We start from the raw sequence: 22,106 nt of genomic DNA on the forward strand, positions 1-22,106 counted from the left end.
GTGCACTGAAACGCGTTGCCCGTTGTTTTAAGTGAAGTTTGATAATAAAAGGTGTTACTATTACGTGTGGAAACATCTACTTGGAGACAGAGGGAGATATCACTTCAAGGAGGGGGCTCATGGTCATCATACCCCCCTCCTCCCCAGTAAGTGTAACTCCTATGCATTTTTTCTTGACAAATTACTATTTGTGGTTGCACACTATTTTGTGAGCGCAGAAAATATTTTGTTTGCTGATAGCTTTTTGTGCATTTGAGCACTGTGACCTCTAACATGTACTGGCATAACTATAGGGGATGCAGGGGGTGCAGTTCCACCCGCGCCCAGGAACTTTAGGGGGCTCATAAGGCCTCTCTTCCCCATATAGGGAGCCCGGTACTATGGATTAAGCATTATAGCTGGGCGACCTGTTACAAGTTTTGCACTGGGGCCCAGGAGCTTTAAGTTACGCCTTTGCGCACATGCCATCTAGTTAGTAGCACTTGTGCTGGGTATTACAGTGTGTCACATTCCCTTGAATGCAATACATAGCACAGCCACTACTAAATGTAATATGCACTACAGCATGCAGATACAGGGAGTGATGTAAAGAATAAAGATACTGCAGACCTCACCTGAATGCCATGGCTCCATTAAACAGCTGATCAGGAGGGGTTGGAGGTGCTGACAGTTGGACCCCACTGATCCAATATTGAAAGTCTATTCTATGGCTAAGCCATCAATATTGCGATTCCTAGACATCCTCTTTAACCACATTGTGGTAAATGTATGATTGGAATGATTAGAAATGTTACAGTTATTGTAGATGGCGATGTATTCCCATAGTATCTTGCAGTATATTTCCTATTGCTGTTTTTTGTCCTGCATTACTATCAGCCAGAGGCGTAACTTGAAGCTTTTGGGCCCCAGTGCAAAACCTTTAATGCTTTATTCATAGTACTGGACTCCCTATATGGAGAAGAGAGGCCTTATCTGCCCCCTAAGGCTCCTTGGCCTGGGTGCAACCGCATCCCCTGCATCCCCTATAGTTACGCCCCTGCTATCAGCACAATATGGCACCCACTGCTCTATCAATAGGTTTGCTGAAGCTAGCTGTGTAAGGGGGCCTTCACAATTGCAAAATCGCTGCGTTCTTTTAACGTGAATGTCGATAGGACTTTCTAATGTTGAAAACGCATCGCACAAAAATCGCAAAGCCCAAACTTGCGTTTTTTGTGCGACGTGTTTTTAACATTAGAAAGTCCTATTGACATTGACATTTAAAAAACGCAGCAATATTGTGATCACAAGTGTGAAGGCACCCTAAAAGAGACCTGAGCTTCCTGACAGATCTATATTATTACTAGGGGACCTTCCTTCAACCCTAAAGATTACTGCTGAAAGGTTCACTGGCCAAAAGTAGTGCACTCAGTAATAGGTGAATTAAATTAACTCCAAAGTGGATTTTTTATAGGCCTCGATTTTGTACTGTTATCTTTACTTATAAAACCATAGTAGTAATTGCTATGTGCAATGGAGTATATAATAAATAGTTATTGGTTCCTCGTAGGACTGAAGTATTGTACTTAAATACAGTTGTTTGAGTCGGCTACAAATGCTTGCTTAGTTAGCTGTAGGATTTCTCATATACACTTGCTGCAACTATTTGTTTCTGCAATTTCTTTTCTTTTTTTCTGCTCAATGGTTAATTCATTTTAGACTCAAAACAAGCAAAAAAAAAATAATTGTTTCCACACGTGTACATGTATTTAATTCATTAGTACACAGAACATTTGCTATGAAAGCCCTTGTGAAGGGCTGAAATGTCTCACACTCCACTGCTGGGTATACTGTGTGTATATAGAGCTTGATATTATTCCATGTCTAGATACATAGATGCAAGATATAAGAGAGGGCTGTGATAGCTCTACTGTAATAAGCTGAGCACCTGTGTGAGCATGTGAGAACCAGAAAAGATTTTCATTCTCTGTAAATTACAGCAAGCAGAGTTCTTGAAAACCATGTGAAATCGATAAGCAGGCATATTAGAAAATTGCATAATTTCTAATTAAACAATGAATAAGCATTCTTTGCTGAATCCAAAACACCACAGTTTCAGTTACGTAAATTAATAGTTAGCTTTATTTTTTATTGTGTTCAAATATTGATGTAAAATGTATACTGTCACACATAAGTTGTTGCTGTTTCTTTTGTATATAGAACTATTACCATCTCTTTGAGGGCTTAGTCACACGGGCGCATCGGCGCCCATGTAACTGCAGGAAGAAGACGGCCGCAGTTCAGGACGGACGTCTCGCTGCAGCATTGGGAGAAAGAACATGTGACTGGCTTCATTGCCGGTCATGTGTTCTTTCTTCATCGCTGCGGGGAGTCGTCCGTCCTGAAGTACGGACGTCTTCTTCCTGCAGAAAGGGCTCAGTCACACAGTTAAAATATTTTGTTTTCTTATTGAAAGATTTTTAACCAGACAAGCATCAGTTATGAAAGCATTAGAGAGTGGTGAGGAACAGCTGAAGGCAGGAGTCCTGATTTTAGCACCTGTGTGGCCATCAGTCCCATTGATAAACAAAAGTCCATAAGTAACCTGAAAGAATTTACAGTTGGCTACTGGAGGTTTGAGATCCATAAAACACATAGAAGCAGCTACTCCACGAACGTCCCCTCATCACTGAACACTGTGACAGCACTGTCACAGTGTTCAGTGATGACAGGACTCCCTGCGGGGATGAAAAATTTCCCTATCACAGCTGTCAAAGCTGTGGCAAAGGAGTGCAATGCTATGCCATTGCTTTCAAGCTGAGCGCTGCCTCTGATTGGTCACAGCGCTCAGCCAATCAGAGGCAGCACTTCCTGGAGGCGGGGATTTTTCAATCCCTGCACAGAAGAAATACAAAAGAAGATCGCTGGGGACCACAGAGAAGAGCCAGACAGCGTTTCTAGGTGAGTTATGATTTTTTGCAGCTAGGGATGATTTTCGGGGGCTTATATTTAAAGCTCCCTCCCCATCACAGTGTTCAGTGATAAGGGGACCTTCGTGGAGCAGTTGTGCTTCTCCAAGCACAGCTCAATTTCACGCATTTTCCGCTTATGCAAGCAGTGCATTTTTTTCATGTACATAGGTACACAAAAAAACACGCTCGTCTGACCTCGGCCTTATGAAATCATTCCAGTAACAAAAATCAGACAAACAAGTTAATTGCTTCCTTAATAATACCAATATGAAAACATGAACGGGGGCATGGGATTGGAGGGGGGGAGAAGGGCAGTGAAAGGTGAGCCAGTCATCCAGCAACTTTATATCTGCATCGTGAGGAAGAACGATGAGTAAAGGGCTTAAGGCCGCTTTCACACTGGCTACAAAATCGCACAATGTTCCGGCGATGAGACAGCCCTTCAAAACGCATGTTTGTGAAACCAATGCTTTTCAGTGGTTTCCTTCACATTAGCAATGTTTTCACTAATGTAATGTTGTGAGAAAAAATCGCGGTATGCTCTATCTTTCTGCGATGTGCTTTTTTAAAAATCTCCTATGTTTCCCTATGGAGCCTCCTTGTTTATCTCATCACATGAACTTGTGCTTTTCGTGCAATGCGATTTTATTATTAGAAGATGTTCGCGATTAAAAAAAATCACACAATTTTATCGCGGGCAGCAGCGCTGCGAAATTATTCACAAGAAAAAGCATCGCTGGCGCTACAAAATCGGAGGAACAAAGCTGTGATATCGCCATGACTTTGTAGCAGCGATATCGCTGTTGCTCGTGTGAAAGAGGCCCAATACACATTAGAGAGATTTTGAGCTGTGAATTTACTGCCTTGTTACTCAGTATTACTCCGTGAAGCACAATTTTGGAGTGGTAAGAGAGAAAGCTACTTTTGAGGAAAACTTGGTAAAGGTGCTGAAATTTCCTAAACCTGATCTAGAGGGACCATATTTCTAAGAGCGCAGAGTTCTAGGAATTTGGAGTGGTTCCTACTTTCCCAGAGGAAGGGATTTTCTGAATGTGTACTGTATATTTTTTTAGTGTACTGTATTAATAAGATAAACCTAGATTAATCCATTACCATTTATGTTTTGTTTCTTAACCAGGCACCTTAACAATGAGCATGCATTGGATGACCGAAGTACTGCTCAGTGCAGAGTCCAAATGCAAGTGGTTCAACAGCTGGAAATTCAGGTTGGTTATCAGTCAGAACAATTTTGTATAAAGGCACAAAAAAATTGGAACGTGAACAGTACAACACGAATCTTAAATATATCAAAGTCAATATATGTATTTCATGTGTATTACAAAAACTCTTTTAACTGCTTAACCATTTCCAATCCCCTGTCTGACCTCTGAAAACATTATGATTTAGAACTGTACAGCTTCGATGTTGGAAGATATCCGTTGGGGTTCTCTTACTGTATATTGCCAGTTCCTCTGCTGTCGGAGCCTATCCAACGTGTCACCTCATGTAGTACTGGCTTTAGCCAGCATATAGCGCCGTTGTATAACAGCAGAAAAAGAGTAAGCCCCCTAGGAAAACCAGGATACAAATTGGATTGGAAACGGTTAATGTTCCAGGATGTACAGTTACATCCTGGCCTTGCGGTCTTTGAATGCAGCCGATCCCACTCCATTCAATGCGGGTGAGGCGGTTTCTCACAGCTGACACCCGCGGGCAACAGTTGTAACCAGTGCTCACACTAATCACGGCTGTTAACCCATTTAAATGTTACCCTCAACTTTAACAGCAGCATTTAAATGCCCTGTTTAGATTGCAGCCGGGGGCCTTCTGAAAGCCCACAGGGCTGCTTTTTGACTGCCTGTCAAATCACGATATAATGTAATGCTACGGTATTACATCATACTGTAAGAGCAATTAAATGATCACAAGTTCAAGTTTCCCTTTGAGAACTTAAAAAAAAAATGTAAAAATCAGTTTTAAAAAGTTTTATTAATTATTTAAAAAATAAAAGGTAATAAAAGTTTAACCCCCCCAGTTCCCCCATATTTATAATAAAAAAATCTAAATCAAAAACATATTTGATATTGCTGTGTCCGTAAAAGTAACACTATTTACCCTGCACAGTGAAAATTGTCAGATAAAGAAAATGCACAACATCAGAATTTTGCTTTTTTTGGTCACCCCCTCCCCAAGAAAAAATTTAATTGAAAGCGATCAAAAAGGCGTATGTACTCCACAATAGTACTAATAGAAACTACAGGACGTCCCACAAAATATAAGTCCTTACAAAACTATGTCGATAGAAAAATAAAAAATTATGGCTGTCAGAAGAGGGTGGCACAAAATTATTTTATTTTATTCCAAAGATATTGTACTTTTTAAAAGTAGTTCAGCAAAAGAAAAGCTCTATAAATTTTGTATCGTCGTTATCGCTTAGATTGAAGTTATCATGCCATTTTTGCTGCTGTGTACGCCATAGAAACATGACCCCCTAGAAGAGGACGGAATTGTGTTTTTTCCATTTCACTACACGTAGAATTTTTTAAAAGTTTTTTAGTACATTATGTGGTGCATTAAATAGTGCCATTGAAAAATACAACTCATGCCATAAATAATGAGCCCTCAGACAGCTGAAGTGGGGAGAAAAAAAGTATTTAAAAAAGGCCCTTGTCTTTAGGGTATTTTTCACACCGGTGACAGCGATATCACCTTGAGAAAATCGCTGTGATATTGCAGCTATGTTCTGTGCAATATTGCTGTGTTTTCTTTCTGCATTATCGCAATTTTGTGGTGCGCTTTTGCTGGGATTTTCAAGGGGGTGGGGAGGGCTTGAAATATAAGCCCTACACAGCAAATAAGCCCTAGCTAAATTTAAAAAAAAACAATACATTACCTAACAGGCACTGTCCACTCCACGTCACTTCTCCTCCGGCAGTTCCGCGGCAATTGTTTGTAGTCTTCAGCCACAGCCTCCTGCTCAGGAGGTTCAAAAACTCCGCCTCCTGGAAGCACTGGCTTTGATTGGTTCTCGAATGCTGTGGCTCAGCCAATCCCTGCAGTGCTTGATGGACCAATCAGCCATCCCATTTTTACTGCAAAAGTTCCTCACACAGCACAAAAAACGCAATTTCGTGCAATGTGATACAACACAAAGGAAGGCTCCATAGGGAAGCATGGGCTCAGCGCTGAGCCAATCAGGGGGCAGGTCTGACTCACACCCCCTTCACACCCACTGCAGGCCGGCTGCACGGAACTCCGGCTGCCGGGAGCAGGTGAGTATGTATATATTTTTTATTTTAACACTTTTCTGGATGAATTGCAGGGAAGGGCTTATATATTTAAGCCCTTCCCGACAATTCATCCCACACTCGCCCGCAGCGCATTGCTTTCAATGGAGTCGGCTGTATTGCCGGCTCCATTGAATGCAATGCGCTGGACAGCTCCAGCCCGTTTCTAATGAAACGCGGCTAGGAGCAGATTTTCGGGCGATTTTCGGGCATCGGTCACGCGATTTGCGGATGCGCATCCGTCATGCGATCCGCAAATCGCGCGAAAAAACGCCCGTCTGACTAAGGCCTAAGGGGTTAATCCTATGTTTGTAGGGGGTTGGCTGGTTTGACAGCACATTCCTCTAAAACATTTTTCCTGAAGATGAACTGATTATCCAATCATTCTTTTAGCAGAGGAAGCTGGAGATATATCGGGGAAATTAAACAGTATGCAATGGTCATAAAAATGAACAGGTCATCTTCTCTGGGAGCTGCTATGTAGTAACTCACTACTACAAAAAAAGTTTGCAGCCAAATGTTAACTATAGGTCAACGGGGAAACAAGAAAAACACTGCAAACAGTGCAAAAATGTGGCTATTTTCAAATCGCATGTTTTGGATCTGGGGACTATTTTTTCAGTTGCAGCAGGCTGCAAATCTTGATAGATTCTTCTGATGTTTTTATATTCTTCTATAGTCTTCGCTACAAGAAAAAGAAAAAAAAAACACATGTAAGAAATAAGTGAATTAAAAAAGACACATCCATAAAACCGTCTCCAACAAAGTGTATCAGTTAAAACATTTGCTAGCTTTTCTTCCACGCATTTTTAGGACACACCAAAAAAAACTTGATCCGCAAAAATCACGGATGTATTATAAAATATAACTTTTATTAGTACAAAAAAAATAAAAATGTTAAAATGGCGAGGACACAATCATGATGACTGCCAAACAGAGGGTTAAAAAATGTAGATAATTACAAGAAAAGAAGTTGCCACCAATTGCAGCATACAGTATTCATGAATACAGAAGTGCTACAATGGCAGCCTAACATATGCAAGGAGCGTAATTAATAATATAAAGTTTAACTATAGCAATATAAATCCAGCATTGTGCATATAGACCCTCAGAATGGCACATACCCACATCTCAGTATTGCATCTAGTCTTTTATAGGTTACATATGTATGTGTATGTGTGTGTGTATATATATATATATATATATATATATATATATATATATATATATATATGCATTTGTAGGAGGGAAAAAGAGAAACTAACAAATGTGTGTGTATGTTTGTGCAGGAAGCCTAAACGGTCTAAAGACATTCTCCAGTGAGAAATTGCTAGAGTAGATGTGCCAAGAAAATAACCCCCATTCAATATGCCCTACTAGAGCATATAAATGTCATAGAGCGGCCCAACTCCTTTATGAGCCGGAATGGAGTGCCGCTCTATTAGAATGACTGCCATTCTAAAAGACTTTGAGCCATCCCTTATTGTAGAACAGTTATTGATCTGTATGGTTGACATGTAATACTATGTTTTCCCTGCAGTGGCTGCTGCAGGGAAAATGCCTGGCTGGCTGCACTTTCCCCTGGCAAAATCGGCTGTGTGAGTTAGGATCGTCAACTGTTCTCTTTCAGTATGCAGGTCTCTAATAGGACAACCACTTTAAAGGCCCACACTGGCAAAAACACATCTTCCATCCCTGCAACCCTCACTCGATTGTCTATCACAGTCTAGACATCTTCTATGTATATTGCAGTCACTTCTATGCACTGCTGCCTTCAGTCTAATGTTTATCAGGCATTATTTTGATGCTGTGATTTCTCCCTGCTTTCTCTATCACTATTTTGTGACAGAGAATAACAGGGAGATGATGTACTGATGCATCTAATGATGCATCTGTACCTCATCAAATGAGTAGCTAGAGAATGTACCATCTATGCCTGTTGGGAGGACAGTGCAATTACCATCTGTATGCACCTGATTAAGATACAGATTGCAGGTATACAGTAAGAAGGATGAACTAACATCTCCTTCATTATAACAAGCCTCTAAACAGCAGTAACTGTAATAAAAATTTCTGTGTCCCCTTCTAAAGATCTTGTGTGATACGGTCCATATAATATCACGAAGGAGTTATACTGACTGAAAAACTAATTTGAGAATCCATATACTCAAGTAAATCTCAACTAGTCAGAATGAGATCACATGACCCACTTGAGGAGAAGGTCTCATAGAATCATAGAATGGTAGAGTTGGAAGGGACCTCCAGGGTCATCAGGTCGAACCCCCTGGTCAGTGCAGGATTTACTAAATCATCCCAGACAGTTATTTGTCCAGCCCTTGTTTGAACACTTCCATTGAAGGAGAACTCACCACCTTCCGTGGTAACCTATTCCACTCATTGATCACCCTTAGGCCGAGTGATATGGGCTGTGATCTGATGCATTGGACTCCAATGCATCAGATCACATGGGTGTATTTCTGAAACGTAAAAATGCCCAGCTAAGCCAATATAGCGCCAGGCACTTTTACGTTGGGCCCAAAAGATAGTCCTGAAACTATCTTTTTGGCTGGGAATACGTCAGCCGCTGCATGGGCTCCTACACCCTCTCCCGCCCCTTGTCCATAGCCATCAATGGGAGGAGGTGGGGCGGATCGGTGCTTAGCTCCACTCCCTCCCATTGCACAGAATGAGTGGGGAGGAACGAGAGGGGAGCATGCGATGGGGAGGGAAGGGAAATATGAACAGGCGCACAAACGTTTGATTCGTGCACCTGTTCACCAGATTTTCCTCTCCCAACATAGCGTATATCGGCCGGCCGCTCGTGTGAAAGAAGCCTTACTGTCAGAAAGTTTTTTCTAATATCTAAAGAGAAACAATGAATTGGCCGGGAATCGAACCCGGGTCAATTGCTTGAAAGGCTGCTATGCCACCACTACTATGCCACCAAAGCGAGGCAGGAGTTTCAAGCAGAAAGGATTAACTAAACAAAGTATTATTAGCTCACTTCTATATATAGTGGGGTTAGTTACATATTTAATGAAAAAAAATCCGCAGAATGGTTATTTAACGACACAAATTAAACTAATTTGAAACCAGTTCTTCACTTATCCTCTATTACAAAGGCTACATGTTGTGCTTTCAACATAAGATCCTATCTAATACTCATATTAACAACTCCTAAGAGTTGCTCAGGTATCTTTTGAGAAGATACAGTATTTTAAATAGTTGGACGGAATATTCGCTGCTGCTTGCTAGCACATCTCATTGACTGGAATATGGCTACTAGTTGAGGATGAAGCTCTTTTCTGATCCCTTATAGATGGCATGCAGATTTATTTTTGTACAAAGCATCCTGTTTATTGCAATTTGTATTTTTGGATAACTGTTTTATATTGGGTGATTCAAAAATCAATGAACATTTTAAAAAATCTGTAGTTTAGTGAATAATTAACATCTAGTAACAGAATAAGCACAGACACGCATGTTATAATGTCAGGTTTTATTTAAGACCCCAAAAACATTTACAAAATTAGTTTTAATTACGTCAACCAGATAGTGCTCCATCCGCATTGACGTATGGCACAAAGCACCAGGCTCTGTGCAGCATCTGCCAAGAACAGGAAGACCAAAAACACTTGTTATAGCAGCAGGTGTGGTAGTAGAAGAAATTTGCACTTTATGGGGTCCATCAAGACATGGAGAAGGTAGCGCTCAGGAAACCTCACGGTGAAGTTGCATTTCCTATGCAACTATCTGGAAAGCATTATGGCGGGTCATTCGTTGGTAACCTTACAAAAGTCAGCGATGTAAAGCTCCCAGTTTTGCAAGGCGGCGACATTTGTGCATTGGGCCTTTTGAAAAATTGATGAGAGTGAAAACTGATTGTCGAATGTGTTAGACTTGAAGAAGGGTTAATTTCTTCTGATCCCATACCCACAGCTGAAAAAAAAATGTTTTTGGTGTTCCGGTTCTTGGCAATCCTACACAGAACCTGTTGCTTTATGCCATATGTCATTGCAGCACCATCTGGTGGACATAATTTGAACTAATTTTGTAAATGTTTTTTTGGGTCGTAAATAAAACCCAACTTTATATCAGGTGTGTCTATGCTTATTCTGTTACCATACATTAATTATTGAAATAGATTTTTCAAAAATGTTTACTGACTTTTTGAATCACCTTGTATATTGTTAAAACTAATTTGACTTTACTGCATGATCATTGATGCTGTTTCTGGACAACATTGGGACTCATGGTGACATGAGGTCATCTGAGTTGTAATGAAACTTTGTATATTCTAGGGTATTCATACACATTGCATAAATCATCCAAACTCTCTGATTTTGGCAGGATTGGCCAACTATCTAGTGTGAATGAGTGTGACCTGACTGTGACTGGTGGCAGAATGCAAGAGTAGAGAAGGATGGGGCATGCTACTGTTTGTCAACAGCTTGCTCTCCTCTTTTCATTGAAAAGGTTTGCACACTCAGTTGAGCAAGCATTTCTGTGGGGAGAGTCAGGAAAATGAAGGTTTGGCCAAAAGCTGTGTATGAGCATACTTGGCTGGCATAAGGTCCATTTAGACTCAACGATTATCGCTCAAAAGCCATCTTTTGAGCGATAATCGATGTGTTTAAATGCGCGGCCATCGTACACTGTTCGGGCACTATTCATTCATCGGTGATTTCTAGCAAGCTAGAAATCACCGATGACTGTTGTCAGCGCCGCATGCTGATTTTCTTAGTGGGCGGCGCTGATAGAATTCTTTCAGCTGGTATCCCGCTGGGACCTCCCAGCAGGATACAAGCTGAAAGCTCCGAGAATAAAGCAGCTGTCAGCGCTCCTGCTGTTTCTCAGAGCTATCAGCTCAGTAGGATACCAGCTAAAAGCTCTGAGAGCAAATAAGCTGTTTGCATATACAAAACAGCTCCTGTTCATGGAGTTATCACTGGTGTCCCACTCCGCATGCATTTAACTCTTTAAGTAGCTAATTAGCCTTAGTTCCATAGTGTTCTAACTCCCAATTTGCTAAATTTTCATGGTGGCACCTTGAATGTTTGAATGCTTGTACAGTCGAATGTATCTGCTTAATCTGGAAAGTTAACACATACACCTCTTCTTTGACAAAGATGTTTTCTAATACCATTTTAAAATACATTAGGCTTACATTGTTGAGAGTTATTTCCAATGATAACATAGTAGTTCCCTTGGAGTTCAAGCACTGTTCTAACCACATGAATTGTTACAGAACAAAACATGTTCTAACTTTTGGTCTTACCTTACTATTTGATATAACTTCAATAAGGACATTATCTTCAGTTCTGAAACAGATCTGAATCTGAATACAATAACTTTTGCATAAAAAGACACTGTTTATACATTGTTATACATGATTTCTCAAATATTACAAGTAATGTTAACTGAAAAGTAACACTAAGGCTGGGTTCACACGGGGCGGATTTTCGTCGGAAATCTTGCGGTTTGGCCGCAGCAAAAACCGCGAGATTTCCGCCGGGAGAACCGCCGCAGTTTAAGCCGCGGCGGCTTTGAAGCGGCCCGGCGGCTTTGAAGCGGCCCGGCCGCTCGCTCTTTCGCTGCGGCCGGCGCTCCCATAGAGGAGAGCGCGGCCGCAGCGGAATGAAAAAAAGAATGGACATGCTGCTTCTTTTGAAACCGCGGCTGCGGCGGCCGCAGCCGCGGTTTCAACCGGATGTACCGCAGCGGATTAGCCGTCCCGTGTGGACGAGATTTCTGAGACATCTCATCCACATGGCTGGCTAATCCCGGGATTAGCGGCCGTGGGCGGTTTTGCCGCGGGCGGATCTGCTGCGGGAAAACCGCGGCAAATCTGCCCTGTGTGACCCTAGCCTAACTGTAATCAGTGTTCACTACCGAGGAGCTTCCCAACATGCCCTGTATTCTGTTGAAAAGTGTTTCTACAATGTGTTAATGTCCATCACTCTTAGCTTATCGACTGTGGGTTTGTTAGTGTTCAACTTTGCAACTGGAAGACAATTTTCTATCACTTCACGTCTAGTTTTATTAGATTCACAAAGCTGACCTGCTGGAACTCTGAACCTTCTTCTAGGGAACTCCTGTACATGACAAAGAGGGCAATTTTTTGTATAGACTATCTCAGGGGCGTAAATATAGAGGGTGCAGGGGATACGGTTGCACCCGGGCCCAGGAGCCTTAGGGGGCACATAAGGCCTCTCTTCTCCATATAGGTCCAGTACTATGAATAAAGCATTATAGTTGGGGGCCCCATTACAGGTTTTGCATTGGGGCCCAGAAGCTTCAAGTTATGCCTCTGTGCAGCATGGTTTAGGTATGGGTATGGGTACAGATACAGATAGAGGGGGGGACCCAGCTCACCTTTTGCATCAGGGCCCCTGAGCCTTTAGTTACGCCCCTGGACTATCTATTTGGTCTGTGTATATGGAAGTTTATGGCAAGATGCAAATTAGATTACAGTTTCATAATTGTAAAAGTCCTGATACATCAGCTGAACAGCAATGTATTTCCGTTTACTTGGCGCATACAAAGATCCATCACTGCATGTGGGAATGACATCCAGTTCTGATTCTGGCAAACTATTTGTATTTAAAGGAGTTTTCCCACTGTCTATAATGACCTCACAACCACTCTGTTCATTCTGGTTGCTGCTGACTAGGACCTGTGATTGCTGCAACTAGTCACTGACAATAGGTCACTGCTGTGGCTACTGATTAGCTACAGCAGGCACAGGTTCGGGTCAGCAGCAACCAGAAAGAACAAAGTTCTTGTGAAGTAATTTTAAGTAGTGGGTAAACCTGTTTAACATCAGTTTGATGCAGTTTTACACCACATGGAAGTCCACCCTCACCAGCGCCATTACATGTCAGGTGACAAAGTATAAGCCGGCTATTGGTCAGAGGAGTTAGAACAATATGGCTCTGACGATACGGTATCCTGGGGACTTAAAGAAAAATGGAAAGATTGGTATTACTTATAGCCATATGATCCGAGCTTATGCTATACTGTCTCCTTTTAAATGGTAGGAGTTAGAATACAGATGTCTATTAAGGAGAAAATCGGCCAAAAGTGGAGTTAGGGACATAATGGAACTAAGGCACCAATGTAGGTGCTGTCTCAATGACAAAGTTTAGCACTTTTGGATCTCTATTATTCTTTAGAATTAGACTGATGAAAACCTAATACAAAGAGCATTAACTGGATCCTTGTAGGGAAGGATAAGATGGAAATATGGTCTGAATAGAAAACCAGACTCCTTTGCATTATTCTGCTACTGACTCAAGTCCAGGGGATAACAGATGGATGCTAAAGAACATGTAAAAAAAAATAATTATGGTCCATGCAAACAATGAAATATTAATCTTCATCAATCTAATGTATTCCAAGCTTCACATCACATAGAATGCAATTGTATACATTACATCTGCTATTTAAAGCATTCGCTTAAGACAGATCATATTTGCCTATTATAGGTGGTTATTAGAACACTGCATGTCTTCGTTCTTACAGTATGCAACTCTGCATTTTATGTGCTGAATTCATTACATGGAGACATGCTTGATGATAAGATGTATCACTAGTATAAAATAGCTATAGCAGTCCTTTTTGAAATGCTTCTGATTTTACTCCTTATCAGCTTTCTAAAGAGCGTGAACGTCTTCAAGCAATGATGACCCACTTGCACATGCGACCCTCAGAGCCCAAGCCATCTCCAAAACCTGTAAGTGCATATTGCTTTATAAACAGTAAATAGGTCTCTACATGTAACCGACTAAGAAAATGAACAATTTTGTGACAGTTTGAAAACAATGAGTGTGATGAAAAATATTGCAATAAAATGGATGTAAAATGCAATATCTTGTCAAATTGTATGTTTCTGTAAAAGTAATGCTATCTTTAACACAATCTATCCAATCTAAACTGTAGGTGATACTAAACAAACTGCACCTGTAAGTGCACAAATCATTACTTTCAGAGCGGAGCAAGGAAAGATATCCAAGTCTGATCGTTTCACTCATTCCAACACAATATGTGCTGCTCTTTGAGCAAAGTAGGCGAAAATGCTGGAAAACAGCAATTCAAAATGTATTTAGAAATTGTAATTGGTTTCAAAATATCTTGCAAATTTCCCTTTATCTTCAATTAAATTGCTCCATTTAATTCTAAATGCAGCCCTTTTTATGGTTACTGCGCGCTAAATACCCTGTTATAACAATAATGCCGATAGATATTGGACAGATGGATAGCAGTCATAGACGACCACCGTTCTGTTCAAACTCCACCTCACTGAAATGGTGGAGTGAGCAAGAATAAGGGATTCAGAACCCCTGTTCTATTGATGGGGGTCCTAACAGTGACCATTCCTGGGTATAGGTAATAAATGTCCAGTAATGTACAGTACAACATGGCTGTACACATGTACATAGTGCAGTAGTGTATTGAAAATAAGTTTTCTACAGGTCATAGACCTATATTTATTCCAAAATACAGTGATATCCCAATTTGCTAACGACTTGTATAATTATGGTAGATTATCACAGTATAAAGAGAATCAGTTGTAAGGGATGCATCGGTGATTTGGTTCTATTTCACAAAACACAGTAGCTGTTCCTGTCTTATTTTTCAAAGTTGGACTATTAACCCCTTGCTCCCCTTTACCGTTCAACTTCAGGGTGGTGTTGCTATTCTCTCCTGAAGCTTGATGTTTCATTTGAATAAAATGAGTTTTTCTCATAGCTTCCTATAGCACAATGTAGATAATCACAAGATGGAATAATTGTCTCATAAATCCATCAGGAATCTGCAGCTTGTTCTTTTCCAATTAATTATTCAATCAGTGAATTTTTTAAAACTCCAGCAGCATGGTTACATCTACACTAATAAAGAATTTTCAGCCTATAATCCAAAACAGAACCTGAATGAATAATGTAATTGAAGTATTACATTACATAAACCACACATGAAAGAATTGCTAATTGTGTTTGATGGTGAGCAATTAATACAGAATCTTAGATGAACGATTTAAAATGAGACCTCAGTTTAAAGATCCCACGGAAGAGACCTATTCTTAAGGAGTGCGCCGAAATACAGGGAGTTGGAAAAGAGCAATACAAAAAAATCTAAATATTTTACGCAGCACAAAAAGGCCTTAAAATTGATATGATAGTCCAGATTTATGATCTCGTGTGTACTGTCTCAGTTGAGACAGCCCACACATTTGATAAATATTAATAGGATGAATTTATTACCAGGGAGAAATGAGCTCTGTTGGTTCATCACTGCACCCTTAACAGCTATCAGTACATGAACACAAGGTGCAACCGCACTATTATATGACCCCATTTACTCTCTGAATGGTACTTCATTAAACGGTACCTTTTGGCCATGCTATGGATGGATGAAAATCAAAGTTATCAAGGCTGCAAGTCCTGAATAATGAGTTTCACCCAACCTTGAATATATTCAGATGAGCTAAGGTGGTTAAGTGTTCATCTTAGTTTTTACATGCTTTCCCTTACTTAATAATACATTCTCCTTTATCAGTTCATGATTGCATGCCTACAAACATGTTATGCTTGTTATGGCCGGCTGCTAAAATAACTTAGCGGAACATTGTAAACATATTCATTTGCATACATATAGAAATTTAAATTCCCGCAGCTTATTTTGAACATATTTGTCTGACATATTTCTGCCTTTAATCTTTTTATTGTAATGTGAATAGTGGAAAGCAGGAGTCCACATTCTTGTCTGATACTCCCATATAAATGGATACAGGGCTTGTAAAGTAATGTAAATAATATATATCGCTATGCTCTCATTCAGTCTGCAGCTTAAGGGAGTCCATGAAACGTGTTTTAAAAATAAGGAGCAAATTATGCAATGTCCTCGCTCAGCAGACTTTATTTTTGGCTGATAGTACAGGGGTGGGTAATCAAGGAAGAAAAGTTGACAGTTCTTGGAGAATTGTAGACTAGGAAATTAAGACAGTCTCTTAAAGTGCTGCTCAGTAATCTGTAGTACAATGCAGACATTTAGCTGTGCTTCACATCATGCTTAGGGTAAAATAGCCTATTTTTATCGAGGATATGGTAAGTCCTTATCTAACGATCATTATTTAAGATTTTTTTTTCTTAAAAATTAGCATAAAACACGAGTTATGATGAGAAATGTAGTATACAATATATATTTTTATTAATACGCACTAGATTATAAAATGGATATTTAGACGGACGATAAAAAAGCTGTATTTAGGGGTGGGTACGTATTCCTTTTTTCAGTTTTAAAAAAAGTGATTATTAGAAAATCCCTGAATAATATCAAATCCAGTACAAGGCCTGTGTCACATAAACGTATTTGTGCAGCGTTTTGCTGACCGTGAGTAGAACCCAATGATTTCAATAGTTTCGTTCCCGTAAGTGTATGTTGTGTGCATCTTGTTAGTGCAAAAAAATATGTTGTGTGCATCTTGTTAGTGCAAAAAAATATGCAGCATTTTCTATTTTCTTGCACAGTTTCACACAAAAATAGCACATATTGAACTGATTGACTTAATCAATGAATGGGAGCATGGTCACGTGATTTTTTGCACATGCAAATGCGCCCAATTTACTCGTGCAAAAAGTACAGTAAAACACGCACTTGCACGCACATATACGCAATCCCCGTTGTGCAAATACGCAGAGCAAATGTGCGCGTAAATGCATGTACGCCAGTGTGACACTAGCCTAAGGGTACACTGACACTTGAAATCACTCCTGGCACTCTGTAACATAATATATGCAGATATTCTCCTGGAAATCCACTAGGGCCGAATAAACACCTAGATGGATGAAGTTGTGGATCAGCTGTGGAATTTAACCCTTGCATTTTAAGGGTTAACTTTTGCAGCATAAATTGGCAGCATACGTAGAGATGGTGCAATATCAGAATCTGCAGCATTTTTCAAAAACACTGTGAATTCCTTGTGGTAAATCTCCGTACTATGGGAAGCAATTTTTTAAAAATCCCTCCACATGGCTTTACTGTAAATGCTGTGGAATTTCCGCAGTGATTCATTTGCAGAAGGAGCAACAATCCATTAAAACAGCTAATAATGATAGTTATTCCAACTGATGCACTATACACCTGTATCCCATTGATATTGATAGGATCCATAAACAGCTCCGTTATGATCAGATTGTTTTAGCAAAAATAGGATGCGATAAAAAAGTCAAATGTCGCCCTTTCCTTTTTTCAATAAGGAAACCATAGGGCGGTTTCATGTAAAACAGGACAAAAATGCTAAAGAATTTGTCTCATTAATTTAACCCCTTAACGACTGCCCATACACCTTTTGATGGTGGTTGTTAAGGGGCATTTTTTTGATGCATACATCTTTTTATGGAACTGCATGAGAAGCCTGGCACAGCTCTACCATGCCAGGGGGAGCAGGTGCCAGAGTGAATAAACCTCTGGTCAATGCGACCATGGCATGTAAAGGGCTAAAAAACGGATGGGGCTCTATTACTCATCAGGCCCCCGCAATGTGATTGCAGGGTCCTGATAGGTTGCTCAGGCACCTAGAGGCTTGAAGATGTCTTCCATGTCGGCCAGGTACGCTAGCCTCTGGCTGAGCTTCATAGGCTTTATAATGAAGCTATAATGAAATATTATTAGTATTAGAACATTGAAAAATGGTGAAATTCAAGTTCTCTAGTGGGACAAAAGTAAAAAAGTGAAATAAAAAATTAAGAAATACAACAAGATTAAAATGTTAAAACCCCTCCTTTTCCCCCTTTTAGGTCTCGGTCAGATGAGTGTTTTTTCCGTGCATGAATAGGCGTGTAAATAGATCACGTTTATTAGAACCAATTCCGATAAAAGTGTTCACATGTACATTTTTGGAGGTGCAAAATACTCGCACTTGCCAAAAATAGGATATGCTAGTGCAACTTGCATCTAAAGGTCTGTGGTGCGTGCAAAGATAGGACCTGTCCTATCTTTGGAGCGTGCTTTCCATAGACTCCTATGGGAGCTGGAAAACATGCACCATGCACCTCCAATCATGTGAACGTGCTACTTCAAATAGCTGGAATTGACGCGGTCACACCATTTTTTCCCACATGCAAGGGGGGATCTTTTTGCGTGCCTATTGGTGAACGGAAAAAACGCTTGTGTGACCAAGGCCATAACATGCATAAAGCAACACACAAAAAAAACCACCAGAAATTTAAGACCTCTGCATTTATAATGACCCTTGTGAAAATGTTAGTACATTATTTAACCCGCATAGTGCAAGCTGTGAAAAAAAATACAAAAAACATGAAGAAAATAGCTACATTTGCCCATTCGCCTTACAAAAAAATTAATAGAAAGTGAATCAAAAAATTGCACCATTAGGCCTTAGTCAGATGGGCTTTTTTTTCACGCGACTTGCGGATTGCATGACGGATGCGCATGCGCAAATCGCGTGACCGGGGGCGAAAAATCGCGGGAAAAATCAGCACCTAGCCGCGTTTATCGTCACAACAAAACGCCCGTCTGACCGGAGTAAAATCGCCGTGCGCATCAAAATGCGCATGAAACTTAGCCTCCATATTACGACCACCTTGTCAGGCCTTAGTCAGATGGGCTTTTTTTTCGGGCGATTTGCGGATTGCATGACGGATGCGCATGCGCAAATCGCGTGACCGGGGGCGAAAAATCGCGGGAAAAATCAGCACCTAGCCGCGTTAATCGTCGCAGCAAAACGCCCGTCTGACCGGAGAAAAATCGCCGTGCGCATCAAAATGCGCATGAAACTTAGACTGGACGGCGAAAAAAATGATTTTGGTGCGCACATAAAACGCCGAACGCAGATAGGCGCGATCTGCGAATCGTCGTGTCCTATAATTTATCGCATATCCGCATAAAAAGCGGACATGTGACCGATACCATAGCGAACCATTGGTTCTATATATGCGCGAATCGCATGCGCAAATCGCGCGTAAAAACGCCCGTCTGACTAAGGCCTCAGCCTTTGCCATTTCATTCAAGTTCTCACATCCTACAAGACTATGCACTCGCCAGATGACGGTAGTACAGTGCGGTGTGCTCGCCAGCGGAAAAACGCAGCTAGCTGCAGTAAATGATTTTGGTGCGCACATAAAACGCCGAACGCAGATAGGCGCGATCTGCGAATCGTCGTGTCCTATAATTTATCGCATATCCGCATAAAAAGCGGACATGTGACTGATACCATAGCGAACCATTGGTTCTATATATGCGCGAATCACATGCGCATGCGCAAATCGCGCGAAAAAACGTCTGACTAAGGTCTTAAAAGGTATATCTTGTTCTGCAAAATAAAAACACCATTGACACAAAATGAAAAATGGTAAGGGTCCATGATTGCAGTGATAGGGAAAAAAAATTATATATATATATATATTTTTTTTTTTTAAGTAAGAAAAGGTTGCAAAAAATTGGAAGACTATATAAATTTGATACCAACGTAATCAAACAGACCCACAGAATTATTTAAACCTATTCTTTATGCCACGTGGTGTATGCCATTAACAAAAAAAAACTGTGAGAATTGCATATTTTATCTTTCCTTTGAAAAAAATTGACCAAAAAATGTACAGGTGACTAAATGCCTTTTAGGCCTCATGTCTGCAGGCATGGGCGGAATCCGCTGTGGGATTCCACACTTGGAAACCGTTCATGCCCGTGGACATGAGGCCTTAGTCTTGCGGTGCTGCTGTGCTTCCGCCAACAGCGCCGCTAGGGAGAGTCAGGCATTGCTAAGTGTTGTTCATATCAAGTGCTTACCAGTTTAACTCTTGCCATGTCCCCAAAATGTGGAAGACCAAGCCGTGGGTGGTGAACAGTTCAAGCCCAATCCCTGGCTCGACGGTTCTTAAAACATTTACAACCATTTTACCAAACATTTTATGTTTGCGTAGCGAGCATCGGGTCAATCTAGTTATTTTAAATGGGTCTATTTATATGTGTTATTATTCTCTTGCAGCAATATGAGAGAAAAATTGCAGCATGTCCTATTTTTGGGTGATTTGGTTTAAGAATCGCCTATTTTTCCCCAAAGGAGCAGAAAAAAAGAAGCTTCACATTTGCATGTACTTAGGGAAAGATGGGCGATATTCACACACTTTTTTACGCTTGTGAAAACCGCAAGTGCAGTGATACTTGCATAAAAATCTTAGTTTTGCAAGTGCAATATCGGTCCATGTTTCATAGATCAATATTGCATTTGCCCTCAATATTGCACTTGCCCATGTAAATACAACCTTCTGCTGCACATGAACAGATTTGCATTGCGGAATCTGTTGGGGGCGTCTGCATGGCGGATCTGCAGCAAATACCAATCGTAACATTCTAAGGAAAAGCGCTTCTTCCTGCGCATGAGCGTAAATCAATTGCAATGTTCAGCATGTTCGATTTTTGCACGGATTCCACACGGACAGCTTCCATTGAAGTCAATGGAAGCCATCCAAGCCGCAGCCCTTCTGCAATTGACTGCGCGCAAAAAGCAGGGATTTTAACAAAGAAAACGATTTACGCATGTCCAACGGCGAGCCGTATGGACTATCCGGAGTACAGGAGAAGAAGACAAGTAGCAGGTATGTGCGGAAGCCGGCTTGGCACAGGGTTAGATTCAGCTGCAAGCTCCCGCATGCGGAATCCGTGGTCCTGCAGTGAAACAATACACTATTGTCAATGGCCTGACACTGCTGTTTTGTGTAGTCATTACTGTGGAAGTAATCATAATAAAATTAGTAGGTGTAATTTAAATTTACCGAAAATATCTTACTTTGACTGCCAGTCTTTGGAAGAAAGATGGAGAGAAAAATCTGCCATTCGCAATGCCCAACACATGCAAGCTTCACTTTGCTCGAGCTTGTGGTAAAACAGCACTGGAGACCAGTGCCTTCAGTCCATTTGTTAATGACGTATCTGTAGAATTCTGCAAAGTCTCACTCTATGATGATGCTGATTTACATTCAAATGGCAATTATACTAATCTGGATTCAGAGGAGTCATCGGTAGAACAAGGTACCAGCCATCACACCTCTGAAGATACTTCACCTGCCATGTATATTATTGGCTAATACATTTAGAGTAAGGCCTTAGTCAGATGGGCGTTTTTAGCCGCGATTTGCGCATGCGCATGCGTCCGGCGATTTTTTAAAACCATTGCTTTGCAATGGTATCGGACACATGAGCGCTTTTTATGCGCTCGTCCGATAAATTATAGAACAAAAAATCGCAGATCGCACCTATCTGCGATTCCTGTTCTCTTCTCTATATGCGCTCAATGGGGCCGGTGGCAGCAGCGCCGACCCCATTGAGAACATATAGAAGACAAATCATTCTTCTCTGCCACAGCTATAACAGCTGTGGCAGAGAAGAACGATGTTTGCCCATTGAATTCAATGGGCTGCCGGCGTGCGCGGGGTGAATTGTCGGGAAGGGGTTAAATATATAAGCCCTTCCCGGCAATTCATCCTAAAATGTGTTAAAATAAAAAAAAAATTGTATACTCACCTTTCCGCTGCAGCCGAAGTCCAGCCGCGGCCGCTGTCAGTTCTCCTGAACTGCTTCTTGGCACTATTCAGCCGGCGGGGCTTTAAAATCCCCGCCTGCTGAATGATCTGCCTCTGATTGGTCACAGCCCTGACCAATCAGAGGCTGAAAACACTCACACACCCATTCATGAATTCATGAATGGGTGAGTGACTGCTGCCTCTCAGCGCTGAGCCAATCAGGGGCAGGTCTGACTCACATCCATTCATGAATTCAGGCAGGTCTGACTCACACCCCCTTCACACCCACTGCATGACGGTCGCGCGGAGCTCCGGCTGCCGGCAGA

General features: G+C 41.1%; 1 protein-coding gene across 15 annotated transcripts in view; it reads left to right on the forward strand.

Annotated features, from left to right (window-relative positions):
- FOXP2 (forkhead box P2) overlaps nucleotides 1-22,106 on the forward strand; it is a 275,679-nt gene that overhangs the window by 199,242 nt on the left and 54,331 nt on the right. For 14 of the 15 annotated variants that reach the window (XM_066591788.1, XM_066591786.1, XM_066591795.1 and 11 more), the window contains 2 exons: nucleotides 4,090-4,177; nucleotides 13,890-13,973. In XM_066591788.1, coding sequence (XP_066447885.1) covers nucleotides 4,090-4,177; nucleotides 13,890-13,973 — 172 coding nt within the window. Of the gene's footprint in view, nucleotides 1-4,089; nucleotides 4,178-13,889; nucleotides 14,007-22,106 lie in introns of those variants that run through there. The other variant, XM_066591800.1, reaches the window with a different exon arrangement.

This window comes from Eleutherodactylus coqui, chromosome 2 (assembly GCF_035609145.1).
Source record: "Eleutherodactylus coqui strain aEleCoq1 chromosome 2, aEleCoq1.hap1, whole genome shotgun sequence".
NCBI classification, from domain to species: Eukaryota; Metazoa; Chordata; class Amphibia; order Anura; family Eleutherodactylidae; genus Eleutherodactylus; species Eleutherodactylus coqui.